The 14,433-nt window shown below is 56.9% G+C and overlaps 2 protein-coding genes across 2 annotated transcripts in view; one reads left to right on the top strand and one right to left on the bottom strand.

Annotated features, from left to right (window-relative positions):
- The first annotated feature begins 2,021 nt into the window (after window positions 1-2,021).
- On the top strand, window positions 2,022-6,527 carry Hapln4 (hyaluronan and proteoglycan link protein 4). The gene is made up of 5 exons (XM_023707197.1): window positions 2,022-2,157; window positions 2,788-2,905; window positions 3,089-3,451; window positions 5,059-5,394; window positions 5,612-6,527. Exons 1-5 carry the CDS (start codon window positions 2,155-2,157, stop codon window positions 6,001-6,003), a joined length of 1,212 nt encoding a protein of 403 aa, XP_023562965.1. The 5' UTR covers window positions 2,022-2,154; the 3' UTR covers window positions 6,004-6,527.
- A 4,506-nt stretch (window positions 6,528-11,033) lies between these two features.
- Ncan (neurocan) overlaps window positions 11,034-14,433 on the bottom strand; it is a 20,930-nt gene continuing 17,530 nt past the window's right edge. The window contains exons 12-14 of the mRNA XM_004646875.2: window positions 12,379-12,523; window positions 11,648-11,830; window positions 11,034-11,483 (exon numbers count right to left, since the gene is read on the bottom strand). Coding sequence (XP_004646932.1) covers window positions 11,344-11,483; window positions 11,648-11,830; window positions 12,379-12,523 — 468 coding nt within the window. The 3' untranslated portion in view covers window positions 11,034-11,343. The remainder of the gene's footprint in view (window positions 11,484-11,647; window positions 11,831-12,378; window positions 12,524-14,433) is intronic.

Below are 14,433 nucleotides of genomic sequence, written 5' to 3' on the forward strand. Positions count from 1 at the left end.
AACCAGCCTGAACAAGACCTTATCTAAAAAAAAGTGTGTGTGTGTGTGTGTGTGTGTGTGTGTGTGTGTGTGTGTGGCTTGGTCAGCTGTCACCACACCCCAAAGACCACAGAAATTCTTGAGCCTGGGCCCGAAGCTTATGTATCATCCCTCTAAAGGGCCCCCCTTTTTTCTTTTTGCCTGTATTTAGTACAGGGTCTACAGGGTTTCAGGGTCTCACTATGTAGATCCCACTCGTAGTGGTCCTCCTGTTCTCAGCCTCCCAAGTGCTGGGATTACAGCGCACACTACCACGTACAGTCTCAGTTGCCCTCTCGGCATGCCCTAGGGACGGGGCCGGCACAGCACACTGGGGCCGGACCCTGCACTCTGCCTAACCTATCAGGCCAGCCCCCTCAAGGGTTCTTTTAATAAAAAAATTCTTTTTTTTTTTTTTTTTTTTTTTTTTCGGAACCGGGGATTGAACTCCGGCCCTTGCGCTTGTCAGGGAAGCACTTATTCCACTGGGCCATCTAATAAAAGATTCTTGATGACTAAAATGTCACTTCCTGAGTATTTATGGTGCCAGGGTAAGGGACCCTCTTCTTGAGCCACACAGGGTCATGGTGGCCATTGGAAAGCTAAGTGCCAAGTGGCAGAAGTTGGCTTTTGGCTGGTATGGACAGCTCCTTCCAGATGGAGAAAAACTGAGGCTCAGAGGGACAAAAGACCTGCCTGAGGTCACAAAGAGGAGGGAGAGGCCACTGCTCTGCTGGAAATGGTAGCACATGCCTGTAACCCCAGCTAGGAGGCAAGCTGAGGCAGGAGAATTGCAAGTTTGATGCCAGCCTGGCCAATATTAGCAAAACACTCTCAAAATCCAACTCAGTGCAACTCTGGTGAGTACTGACCTAGCTGGAGTGAGGCCCATCCCTAAAGCTGGGGGAGGCATCACACCTGTAACTCCCTAGCACTCCGGGTGGCTGAGGCGGAGGGTCACAATTTCCAGCTCACCCTGGGCAACAAGAATTTAATCTCAAAAAACAGAAAAAGGGCTGGAGACATGGCTCAGTATGAAGGCTCCGAGTTCAAGCACCAGTACTGTGGGATAAACGAAAGAGCCACTACTCTGCCAATATACTACAGTGTAATTAATAATGTGGCACAGTTACTCAGCATCAACTGTGTACCACACTGAGTGCTAACCTCTAGTCCTACAGACAGGATCTCAGCCCATGCTCCAGACGGGGAAACTGAGGTTGCAAGGTCCTGGTCCAAGGTCACTCCTGGTTACGGCCTACCTAGGGACCAAGAACCATACTCGCTTCTGCTGGGTGCATGTGCCCATTTCAGGGACAGCCTGGGAAGACAGCCCATGCAGGCGCTGGGAGCAGTGCCTCCGCTTTTCTGGGCTGTGATTTTAGAGTCCTTTTTCCTTCCTTCAGTGCTGAAGATTGAACTCAGGGTCTTACACATCCTAGGCAGATGCTGTACCACGGGGTTGGTTTGACCTGTGAAACTGGATAAAGTGGTGGGGGGCTGGCTCCCCCACTCCTTGCCCCCTACCAGTGCTAGCTATTTAACCCTAATTCATATCTGTTTGGGGCTAGCAATGCTGTCTCCCAGAGAGACCCGCATACCCTCCCTTCCACATTCCACAGCCAGAGAGAAGTGGAGTCCTTAGACCCTTAAACCACACAACGATTATTGGGGGCCCTGACCCCTCCAGGGGCTGCTGGGCCCCAGGCTGGTCACCCAGTGGGCAGGCGATTAACTGAGTCTTGCAGGTCAAGCCCCTTAAACAAGTCGCTGAGCCCTCCTTGCCCAGACAGGGTATGCAGGATGGAAGACCCCAGGCCCCGCAGAGGCTTCTGTTTCATTTTATAGACGGCCAAACTGAGGCCTGAAAAGTTTCCTCCACTGGCCCACGGTCGGCCAGCAACGGCAGGGACGCGGCTGTGCATGTAAAGCCCTCTTCCTTCCCGCGCCAATGCCTGAGGCCACCTTTCCGCGGAGCGCAAGCCGCTGCGTTCCCTTTAACGCCCCCCCTCCTGCTCCCTCCTCCCCTTGCAGGCAGACGCCGGGATTGCGCCGCCGCCCGCAGGGAGCTGCCCAGTCCTCCGGGCGCGGCGGGGAGCGCGGTCGGGACACGGGGCCGCTGCGGGCGCGGGCAGGATGGTGAGCGCGGGAGGGCCTGGCGCCCAGTCTGGGCTTCGGTGTCTCTGCTCGGTCCCGCGTCTGTCCCTGGCTCACTCTTGGAGCTCTTTCTCTGGCACGCTGCCCCTCTCTGCCTCTCCTAATTTTCTCTCCATCTTTTCTTGGGGGGGCTTCTGGATTTCCCTGTCTCCCGGTTCCCTTCTGTCCCACTCGCTCTCGCACTGCCTTCTATCTCTGCGTCTCTGTCCCGGCCCTCTCCGTCTTTCTGTCCCCGTTCTCCCCACTCCGGCCCATTTGCTGCAGTCTCCTGGCGCACGGATAACCTTGCTGCCGTGCGCCCCAGCTCTGCTCCCCACCCCCTCCAAGCCGAGCCGGAGCGCGGAGAAGGCGGAGCTCGGAGCCACCGAGCTAGGGACCTGAGCAAGTGGGACGGCGCAGGTGTTAGAGATGCCAGCCCTGGGGCGCACAGAGTGCAGGACTGAGAGGACGCGAGGTCCCGGGAAGGTGCGGGGATGGAGTCCTCGGGGACCTGGGCAAGGTGGCACTTGGCACGGGAAGGATGCCCACCCCGCCGCGGGTTAGACAGGCCAGGGAGCCGGTCCTCTGCACCGAGGGGCGGTTGCCGGCGGACTGAGCGCCGTGCGCCCGCAGGTGCGCGCTCGGGCGGCCCTCGGAGCCGGCGCGCTCTGGGCCGCGGCCTGGGGCCTCCTGCTGTTCTCGGCGCCCTCGGGGGCGCAGCGCGGCCGCAAGAAGGTGGTACATGTGCTTGGTGAGTTTTGGTGGCGCAAAGTGGCCACTGCGCGGCGGAGAGGGGTAGGGGGGAGGGCATAGCTGATGGTCAAGGTCCCCCAGCCCTCTGCATCGGACCCTGCCTGAGCTTCCTTCCCACATCCCCTCTCTGGCTCCCTCGCTCACCCCAGGCGACCTCTGAACCCCGTTTGGTCGCCCGCAGAGGGGGAGTCAGGCTCCGTGGTGGTGCAGACCGCGCCCGGGCAGGTGGTCAGCCACCGAGGTGGCACCATCGTCTTGCCCTGTCGCTACCACTACGAAGCGGCCGCCCACGGCCACGACGGCGTCCGCCTCAAGTGGACGAAAGTGGTAGACCCGCTGGCCTTCACCGACGTCTTCGTGGCACTGGGGCCCCAGCACCGGGCATTTGGCAGCTACCGCGGGCGGGCTGAGCTGCAGGACGATGGACCCGGGGACGCCTCACTGGTTCTGCGAAACGTCACTCTGCAGGACTACGGACGCTATGAGTGTGAGGTTACCAATGAGCTGGAAGATGACGCTGGCATGGTCAAGCTGGACCTGGAAGGTGACCAGCCCCTGGGCATGATGGGGCTTGCTTCTAAGGGGGGGAGGGCTGCCAGGGGCAGAAACCAAAATAGATTGGCTTAAAGAAATTTAGAGATTTCTTTTCTTTTCTTTTCTTTTTTTTTTTTTTTTTTGGTGGAACCGGGGATTGAACTCAGGCCCTTGTGCTTGCCAGGCAAGAGCTTGTTCTACTGAGCTATCTCCCCGGCCCCTAGAGATTTCTTTAAACATGTAATCCCAGAGTTGGGAGGCCGAGGCAGGAGGACTTCTGTGTCTTTGAGGCCAGCCTGGACTACACAGTGAGACCTGTCTCAAAAAAGGCAAACAACAATGAGAGATTTTGTGGAACAGGGCAAGGGTTATGACAGGGGTAATATTGCCCCCATAGACTGTAGCACTGTCTGGAGACTTGTGGGCTCTCTGTTTGGAGGCGGCATGCTGGCATGTAGTGGGGAGATGCTGCTCAACATTTTACAAGGACCGAGGCTGTACTCTCAGAGAGGGTGACCCATCCAAAGTGCTGTAAAAGGAAAGACATTGAGAAGTCCTGGGCAGGGGCCTTGGGTACGGTGAGATCCAGGCATTTGTACTACGTCAGAAACGCATCTTTCATCTCTGTTTCCTGGATGGCTTTTCCCAGGCAGGCTTCCCCTTCAGGAACCCAAAAGAACCCCAGTCACAACTCCAGACGGCCACCCTCTCTGGTCAGCAATTAATGGTGTAGGATCCGCAACTAAAGTCCCAGAGTTGTCTCTCATTGGGCTGGTTTGAGTCACGTGCACATCCGTGAACCAATCACTGTGGCTAGAAGCTTGGCTACTGCGATTGGCTGACCTGGAGCTTGGAGGCGTGGTTTCTTGCTGAAGAATTCCCTCCCACCTGGTTTGTCTTTCAGTCCAGGAGATGGCAGGAGAGGTTCAAAGTCCACCACTTGAACTTCCCAACAAGAAATAGTTGCAGTGATAGCAGGAGACTTATTTTTAGGCGTTTTCTGTGCCAGCCACTTAAAGTGAAGAGCTCTCTGGAGTCGCTCATTTAATTTTCCAAGAACACCACGGGAGACAGCTATTACCAGCCTGTGGCGAGCACAGGGAGTGCCAGCATTGCCCGGGGCGTCTGCTAATGATGGGCCCAGAGCTCAGCTCCTGGCTGTCAGGGCGGGTTTTCTTCCTGGGCCTCTGCTGCCTTCTGAGTGTGCTGAGCTATTGCGCTGGTCCCATGCTTTGCCCTGAAGACCATGAGGAACAAGTTCAGAGTCATACAACTGAAGTATTATGGAAACCCACGGGTACTTTTCTCTGACAATACTGTCAGGTCAAAGGGAACTTCACCTTGGGATGCAACATTCTAGGGCTTCCAGTCTGGGAAAGTCCTCCTGCACTGGACACAGACATTGCCAGTCTTCTCGGGCTGGTGGAATGTCAGAAACATGCAGGACTAGAGGAAGGTTTGGGATTTGGGCTTTGAAGCATGAATAGGAGTTTGAGAGGTAGAAAGTGTATACAGAACCCAAGCAAAGGCTTTCAGCACAAAAGAGGGATAGTCACGATTAAGTACCTCAAGGGATGGTTCAGTGAATCCCTGGCTCACCCCATGCAACCCCTCCAGGTGTGGTCTTCCCCTACCACCCACGAGGAGGCCGCTACAAACTGACTTTCCTGGAAGCGCAGCGCGCATGCGCGGAGCAGGACGGCATTCTGGCTTCTGCAGAGCAGCTGCATGCGGCCTGGCGCGATGGCTTAGACTGGTGCAACGCGGGCTGGCTGCGCGACGGCTCGGTGCAATACCCAGTGAGCCGACCACGGGAGCCCTGCGGCGGCCTGGGCGGGCCCGGAGGCGCGGGTCCTGAAGGCGGTGGCGCGCACGGAGGCGTGCGCAACTACGGCTACCGCCACAATGCCGGGGAGCGCTACGACGCCTTCTGCTTCACTTCCAACCTGCCTGGTGCGTAGGCCCCACCCCACCTGGCGCACGACCCCACTCAGATGCCCCGATTGCCACCACCTGACGATCCTGGGCCCAACAGGGTCCTGGTCAAGCTCCGGCTATCCCAGGCTGCGTGGGTGGGCCGCTCCCAGATCCCAACACTCCTGGGTTGACAGGCTGGGGTCCTGAGCCCCAAGGGCAGGGATCGGCCCTAACGAGGTCCCCCCCCCCGCAGGGCGCGTGTTCTTCTTGAAGCCTCTGAGGCCGGTGCCCTTTGCGGGGGCGGCGCGCGCGTGCGCGGCTCGCGGCGCGGCCGTGGCCAAGGTGGGCCAGCTGTTCGCCGCCTGGAAGCTGCAGCTGCTGGACCGCTGCACGGCGGGCTGGCTGGCGGACGGCAGCGCGCGCTACCCCATCGTGAACCCACGTGCGCGCTGCGGAGGTCTCCGGCCCGGCGTGCGCAGCCTCGGCTTCCCCGACGCGTCGCGGCGCCTCTTCGGTGTCTACTGCTACCGTGCACCCGGCGCGCCCGACCCCGCGCCCGGAGGCTGGGGCTGGGGCTGGGCGGGCGGCGGAGGCTGGGCTGGGGGCGCGCGCGACCCGGGGGCCTGGACCCCGCTGCGAGTCTAGGAGCCCAGGAGGTGGGGCGACCCTGAAGACTGGACACGCCCCCGAGGCGCGCTGGACACGCCCCTTGCGGTGCCCTGAGGCAGGCCAGACCCTTGGCGCTCTTGGACGCTGGACACGCCCCTGAGGGCTTCCGGAGACTGGCCACAGTCCCGTGGGCTCTTAGGAAGTAACTGCACCCACGGGTCCATTGGCCCTCTCTGCATACCGGGTCAGCCCATCTCTTCTGGACAGTGGATTCACCCTCTCCCTGATTTCTCCAGAAGGGCCACCTCCCTGAGGGGCGCAGGAGGCCTGTGCTCCCCAGCTTCCTGAAAGCAGACCATGCCTCTGTGGCCTGCTGGAAACAGACTGACTGCTACCTCAGTCGCCTGGAGGCTGGACCCCCGAGATTATCTGGCGACTGGCCACACACCTTCTGCATTTCTCTGGACATGAAACCTGACCGTTTGGTCAGCTGCACACCTAGTCCCCTCACATTACCTGAAGAGAAAAGGGAAACCTCAGAGTTTCCAGATGACGCCCTCCCCCCCCCCACCGTCCCCGGCCCACGGCCTGCAAATGGGGTTCTCTCCTGAGCCCTGAGTCGCCTGAAATTTCCAGGGTAACATGCGCATCCCTGGGCCCTGTGAGGACAGTCCCACCCATCAGTATCATGGAAGAACACCCTTGTCACCCAACACGCCCCCCCGGTGGCTGGTGACAGTGGCGGCTAAGCCTCACCCACCCCTTGGGATTTCTCTAGAGGGGGAGCCGATCCACCCAACCACTCCAAGGCCATTTACAGGGCTGTCGCCAGAGTGCGTTCGCTTGGTCCCAGGGACCCATGAGATTTTTGTCATGGAGACCAACGGAACCAAACTTTCACCGGCCGTCCAAAGTGACAGCCCTCGTCAGTCACACGGAGGGAGCAGGCACCTCCCTCCTCCTGATGTAACTACGGATACCACAAATTTCCCACCTCACCAGCTTTCACTCCAGAGGCTGCCACTCTACTCGGGCTACCCACTACCATGGAAACCCCGCTCCTCGGAACTGTCCCCAGGGCGACCCAACATTTGGTTCTGCAGCTGTCACCATGGAAACAGGCTGCTACCCCCTTCCCCTGGCGCACCCCCAGCTCCAGGCTCCGCCCTCCGGCTGCTGGGAGGCCCCACTGTTGCCGTGGCAACCAAACTCTGGTGTCCGAGGTGACAGAATACCTGTCCCTATAGGCTTTCTCTACACACCAAGCTGTCGCCATAACGACATCTACGTGGTCCCCATGACTACCGATCTCCCAGTTCTCAGGAACTTCTTACCAGGAGCCGGATGGCCGCCCCTTTGCCAGATGGGCCCAGGCTCAGACAGTACCCTAGTCAAGGCAGGATTTCCCGGCCGCGGGCCACCCTCCGTTTGCACGCTCATTATACGCCAGGCAGCTGCTCTGCACGCGTCACCCAGGCACTTTGATTTCCGCCTACGGGCGGGGACCCCTAGGAACTTTGCGGGCTCTGAGGCCCCGCCCACCCACGAGGCCCCGCCCACCCCCGGCCCTTCCCACTGCTCGGTCCCCAGGAAGGGGGCGGTCTGCGCCGGGCGTTCTGCGCGGTGCGGTCAGGGGTCAGGAGCCAGGCCGACCTTCCGGCCGAGAGCTCGCTCCGGGACCCTCGTGGCCGGAGACCCCAGCTCTGAGGTCCTGCCCGGAGCGCTCCTCACTGTGGTTGGTTTGCGTCTCCAGGAAACGCGCAGCCAAGCTTAAGCGTCAGGGGGGCGTGGGTTGAGATCCGGCCTCGAGTTCTTGATCACTGTGTGACCAAGCAACAAATCTGCTCTGTGCCCGTTTCCTTCAGTGTCCAGGTTTGTTCAGAGGTACCCTCGAGTGCAGTGCATACAGCAGGAGTTCAATAAATCTTTGATTCTTTTAATGAATGAAGAGAAAAAAAGTTTGATGAACAAAATGGCTGGGGGAGTGTTTTTGAGTGCGTCGGGAAACCTCTCTCCGCATCCCTATCTCCACACGCCAACCCCTCTCACCTTTCCCCTCATCCCATGTATCCCTGGCTGGCCTCAGACTTGCAGTCCTCCTGCCTCAGCCTTGTAGTTTCGGGAGGAGTGGTCTGCCAAGCCTGGCTTAGCTCTGTCCTGATTGGGTCCTTGAGAATACTCGGGACATGACACGTTAGGGCGCCCTGCCCTACGAAGGCAGTAAGATCGCAGGTTTTCCCTAGCACGGGAGAAGGGGGTTGGGATGGTGCAGAAGGGCACTGGAAGTTTCTAGGTTGAAAATGCACCCCGAAGAGAGGAAAGGGTACAGCCCTGATTTGGCTGTAAAAACTGAAGTGATCTGCACATCCTTCTGTGCTTTCAGAAACCCGGACCGGTGATCCGCGGGCAGGCGGCTTCACCAGGGCTTTCACTTGGGTATCGAGCCAGAGGGAGAAGCACCCTTCCCGGACTGGACGAAGGTCCTTCTTTCCGGGTCCCAGCTTTCTCATTAGCCCTGGAGGCGGACCACCCTCTTTGGACTCAACCAATGAGTGCTTGGAGCTCATTCCCTGGGAGATCCTGATTGGCCGAGGTGTGAACATGAAGGCATGCAAACCAATGAGATGCAGTCCCTGGGATTTTTGGCTGTGGATCAGGCGAGGCAGGCACGTGGCGTGATTGCTGAGAGGTGGATTCCTACATGGACTCCTTCTGAGGCCCGGGGGTCCAGGAAAACATTCTCTCCTGCCTTCGGGCACCCAAGCCCACCTCAGAGAGGCCCAGGGGCCCGGATGCCCTGGTGCCAGATTGCATAGATGTTTGTGTCCTCTTAGGAAACAGCGTGGTGCTCCAATCAGTCTGCACACACACACACCCTTGTCCATTAAATCATCTCAAGGTTACATTTTCGTTTTTAAAAATTTTTATGTTATTTTAATTTTTAAAAATACAGACAAGCGCACTGCATTTTGGCATATTACATGCATGGAACACATTGTCCATCTCCACTCTTCACTTCCTGATCCTCTCCATTTTCGGTCTCCTTTCCCTCCTTCCTTTTTTTTTTTTTTTTTTGGAGGGGAGAATCAGAAATCTAACTCAGAACCTTGTGCTTGCCAAGCAGGCACGGTGCTGCTGAGCTATATCCCAGGCGCGCTCTCTCTTGAGCTCACTCTGTAGCCCAGGATGGACTCAGGCTGGACGCCAGTGCAAAAGAATCCTCCTGCCTCAGCTTCCTGAGTGCACGCATTACAGGTGTGTGCGCCACGCCTGGGTCCGTGCAGGCCTAACTATTGCTCTTCTCTTTTGGATTCGCTCGCAGCCACCCTCCCCATCCCACCATCGTCCGGGCCCCCGCACATACCAGGCTCACCATATCCTTGCAGAACTAGCGAATGAACAGCCGGGTGGCGACAGACAGTCTGAACTGTTAAAAAATTTTTATTAAAATGTCCAAGAAGTACGTTAATATCCACAGTGTCAGATACTACAGACCCATGGAACACTGCAGCTCACAGCATGCCCAGCAGCCCCTGAAGCTGATCACGCGCACACCACACACACGCAGACACGCACACTCCTTGGGGAAGACCAGAGAAACAGGCCGGGCCATGCGAGCTGGGTGGGCACACGGCGGCCGGGCAGAGGCGCAGGGTGGGAGCACCAATCATGACACCCCTCCCCACCCCCAGCTCTCCTAGAGACAGCTCTTCTGGGACTGGGCATTATTCTTGTCACTACCTTTTTAAAACCAGGAACGAGGACAAACCTAGGTCGCTGGCTTTCTCCACAGTAACGTGGGGTGGACAGAGAGACCGGGCCGACATCTGTGGCATGGAAGACCGGAGGCTGCTGTCAAATGTGAGGAGCCAGTCGCCCTTCCCAAGCATTTCCTGAATCTGCTGCATGCGTGGATAGCAACTTTTCTTTCCTTTTTTTCCTTTTCTGTTTTCCTTTCTCTCTCTTTCTGGTCTGTGTAGCCCAGGCTGACCTTGCACTCACAGCCATCCTCCTGCCTCAACCTCCCCATGCTGGGAAGGCCGATGTGTACCACCACGCCTAGATCCAGTTAATACATTTTTATTTTTAACCCTAGGTGGCCACGTATCGCCCATCTCTCTTTCCTGTCGAATCATTTTCCACTGTGATTTTAAGCACAAACCCACAGCTTTCCCCAGGCCGGAGGAGCTGAAGGTAGGAAAGAGACTTGGAAGAGGAGCCGTGGGTCTCTGGTACATCCCGGCTTCTGGCCTGGGGTGGGTTTTTGCAGGTTGCAAATTTGGGGAAGGAAGGCAAGGTTCTTTCTCACTTAAAAAAAAAAAAAATGTTAAACTATGAGAGGAAAAAAGGTAAGTGTGAGTGTGCGTGTTTTGGTTTTAATACCATGCGTCTCTCTACCATGTGACCATGGGGAGGTGTCACTACTTGAGATTTAGGCGTTTCCAGTCCACCGGGCAAAGGCTGGAGACAAGGATGGGGGAGGGGCTGGGACCCAGGGCAGGGACAGCCAATGTCTGCTTGAGGGACTGGTACATACGGGCACTGGGTTAAAAAATCTTGGTACCTCCTTGGTGCTGGAAGGAGGCTCTTTGTCTCCCTGAGAGATGGAAGGGGAGGAGCTCAGGCTCAGCTAACCCTAAATATCCTCCTCTGCGTGTGTGCGTGAGAAAGATCTGTTACGCAGGTCCGTCGCATCTCAGCGCTGCCTAGGCCTGGTAGGGGAGCACGCTCCCTCCGCGCCCACACGCAACTGCCCACCCCTCCCCAGCTCTGAGCGCAGGGACGGTGGCCATTCTAAAAACATTCGTAAAATTCAGTGCATCTGAGTGCCGCTCCTGGGGCCCCTCTTGCCTCAGCCTCTGAGGTGCCTATCCACCAGGACCAGAGACCAACTGGGGCTGAGTCCAAGGCGAAGAAAGAGCAGTAGTCAAGTTCAGGCCCTGTGCTTCTGTTTTGCCTTCGACTCCCGGAGCCAGTGGCCTCGAGCACTGGCTTCATCTAGGACAGCCTGGATCCCTGGTGTGGAAAGCGATTCCTTAGCACAAATCCAAACATACAGCCGAATGCCCTCGTCAAAGTCTTATTTCAACAAATGCCCACCAGCCTGGCCAACAGAAGATCAAACCCACGCAAAGAATGATCTTCAGGAGCGAGCGGCGCTGAGCAGCGCCCCGAGTTCCACCCTGATGGGGGAACGTGCTTTTCAGACACATGGCAACACCTGCCAAGAGGACCCCGAGGATAAGGGAGGACGGGTAGCTTTGTACAAGGGGTTACGTGAGGGGTGTGGCTGGGGCTCAGGGGCTCCCAGGCCCTCCTGTTCTCCAGGCTCTGTCTCGCAGGCTCGGAAGGGCTGTGCTTTCTTTCGCCTGCTCCTCAGCAGAAATCCCCTTGGTCCTTCTCCCAGTCCTCCGCGGGGTGTTTCTTGTGTTTTCTGCGCTCCTTGTGCGATTTGTGGTGATGATGCTGATGCTGGTGATGCCGCCGATGTCTCCGCATCCGGTGGGACCGTCGGGCTGCAAGCAAAGAGGACAGGCGGGGGGGCAGACATCGGTGAGGGCGGCGGCAGGTAAACCCAGACGCACGCGCAGGGCTGTGTGCCCAGGCAGAGCTGTAGCCAGGTCCAGGCAGGCAGTGGCTGGGAACCAGCCGTGAGAGGCCTCGGGGCGCAGCCACTCACATTTGGTGCAGACAATCTGGGGTCGGTCCCACCTGCCGTTGCTCCGGCACCGAATGGTGGCCACGTGATGCTGAGCAAAGCCTTCATCACACTGGTAGCGTACAGTGGCGTGGACGTTGTACTTGGACTTGCGGGCACCAACAAGCATGGCGTTCGTCACGGCCGGAGGAGGGCCACACAGCACTGGGCACCAAGGATGCTCCGGTTAGGGAAGCAGCGAGCACGCAGGCAAAACCAGCTCTAGTCGCCTGGGTCAGCTGGGTCCTCCCTCCCTCTGCCCAGCTCCAATCTCTCAGGGCTGAAAGCACCTGTGTCTTTCCCTTCCACCCACCCAGAGCTTCACAGGGGCAGGACACCCCTGCCCACACCCACTTCTAATTCCCATGTCAAACACAGGACGTGATGGGAAATGGGGAAAGCAAGAACAAATCAAAGCACAAGAGTGAGATGGACAGGTGAAGGCATACAAATGGGGGTCCTTTGTATGTAAAAAGTCGCTAAGAATCAACAAGACCCCCAAGCCAACAGAAAATTGGGCAAAGGGGATGAAATTCAAAGTCTGTCTAAATGCAGACAGTTGGTTATTCTCAGCCTTAAAGCTGGGAGGGGGACCAGGGCTGTGGCTCCACGTGAGTGCCTGCCCAGCCTCAGCACTGCAGAACCCGAACTCAATGCAGCAGGGAAGCATGTAGGGCTACGATCAAAGGAAGCTGGGAGTGCGTGTGTGGTACCTGTGCCCTTCTTGCACACATAGGGGAGGTTGTAGTTGCAGGGGACATCGTTCCAACGCCCACTCTCATGCGCCACCATCACCACGCAGTCCTCCCCTCCCGCGAAGAAGTTGTCAGGCTGCTTCTCCCGCCAGTTCTCGTATTGCTGCAGGAACAGGGGCACTGAGCCCAGCCAGGCTCCCCCCAGACTCACAGATTCGAGGGCCCCCACGTGGGTGGGGCCCCTGCCTCTGCTGAGGGTGCCGGGACGCTGCCACCCTCCTTCCGCCAGGAGGCCGTGCAGCCTCTGCCCTGCTTCTCCGGCTTTCTACCTCGCAGAAAAGAAACTGGTTCCAGGCAAAGCGAACAGCACGAGCAAAAGCAGGCCAGAGGCGGGGGCAGGAGGACCGCTGCGCACTCGAGGCCAGCCTGGGCTACGAAGTGAGTCAGGGCTGTGGCTGGGCAGGCTGCTGGAGCTGGGGATGTGGCTGGGGAATGGGCAGGGCAGCAGAGGGGAGGGGGGGGGTGCGTGCTCGTGTGTTTGCAGTGCTTGGATGGAACCGGGGCCTCACAGCGCCAGGCAAGCTCTCTCACCACCCAAGCCCCCCTTCATAAATTTTATGTATTTGGTAGAGGGTCTCACTACAGTTTGGACTCATGATCGTCCTCTTTTCAGCCTTCCCAGTGCTGGGATCACAGGCATAAGCCACCCCCAGTCTCAGTGGCCAGCTCAGCACACCTGGGGTGGGGCCGGTGTGGATGTGGTGCCAGGGATTGAACCCCAGTCCCTGTGCTTGCCTAAGCAGGCACTTAGTCCGCTGAGCTATCTAGCTGGCCCTCTGGGTCTTTTTTAAATTTAATTAATTATTTTTTAAAAAATCTTTTATTTATTTATTAGTGGGCCTCTCTATACAACTCCAACTTGTAGTGATCCTCCTGTCTCAGCCTTCCCAGTGCTGGGATTACAGGCGTGCATCACCACACCTGGTTTTGGTGGCCTGCTTGGCACTGGGCCCGCATGACATATGGTACCAGGGATCAAGCCCAGGTCCTTGCACTTGCCAGGTAAGTGCTTAGACCGCTGAGCTATCTCCTCAGCCCCAGACCTTTTTTATTTTGAGACAGAATCTCACTAAATTGCCCAGCCTGGGCTCAAACTTGCAATCCTCCTGCCTCAGCCTCCGGAGTGGCTGAGATTACAGGCGTGCACCACTATGTACAGCTTGGAATTTTTAAAATTGTGTATGCGGCATGAAAGTTACTATTTGAGCCATTTTTAAGTCCAGTTTATTGGCACTAATTACATTCAGTGTTGTGTAACCATCTCCACTACCGATTTCCAAAGCTGCTTTATCAGGACAAACCACAACTGGGTACCAATTAAGGAAAAGAACTCTCCATCTGCCCTGCTTCCAGTCCTTGGCAGCCACCGATCTCCTCTGTGCTTCCTTAAATTTGCCTCCCAGGATGTTCCATGTAAAGGGATCCATAGTGGCTTTTTAAAAAAAAATTTATTTATTTATGTGTGTGTGTGTGTGGCCAGCTCAGCCCACCAGGGGGCGAGGCTGGCGGGCATGTGGTGCTGGGGGATTGAACCGCAGTCCCTCTGCTTTGCTAAGCTTGTTCTAAGTAGGTCTTTAGACCACTGAGCCATCTCACCAGCCTCACTACATGGCTTTTTATGCCTGGCTTGTTGAAATGGTTTCTGTTAGTTACAGAACTCAAACTCAGGGGTGGTGCACTACTGAACTACTTCCTTAGCCCTCTTTGTTTTGAGGCAGGGTCTCATTAAACTCATTGAGCTCAGCTGAGCTCAAACTTATGGTCCTCCTGCCTCAGCCTCCCAGAGTGTCGGGATCACAGGAATACAACTCTGTGTTTATCCATGTTGTAGTCCCGTCTTCATGGCTGTGTAATATTCCACTGTGTAGGTAGACCATGTGTTGTTTATACTTTAGTGGACATTCAGGCCTCTCCCTCCTCTTGGGCTGACATGCACATGGTTGGGCATGTACCTATTTACACATCTACTTTTCAATTTTTCTTTTTCTTTTTTCTTTCTTTCTTTTTTTTTTT

The sequence above is a fragment of the Octodon degus genome, unplaced genomic scaffold (assembly GCF_000260255.1).
Source record: "Octodon degus isolate 3935 unplaced genomic scaffold, OctDeg1.0 scaffold00282, whole genome shotgun sequence".
In the NCBI taxonomy this organism is placed as follows: domain Eukaryota; kingdom Metazoa; phylum Chordata; class Mammalia; order Rodentia; family Octodontidae; genus Octodon; species Octodon degus.

Bases quoted from the DNA above. Each gene is read 5' to 3' on its own strand.
- Hapln4 (XM_023707197.1), top strand. The intron at 3,452-5,058 runs GTGACCAGCCCC...CAACCCCTCCAG, and splicing joins GGTCAAGCTGGACCTGGAAG to GTGTGGTCTTCCCCTACCAC. The intron at 5,395-5,611 runs GTGCGTAGGCCC...CCCCCCCCGCAG, and splicing joins CTTCACTTCCAACCTGCCTG to GGCGCGTGTTCTTCTTGAAG.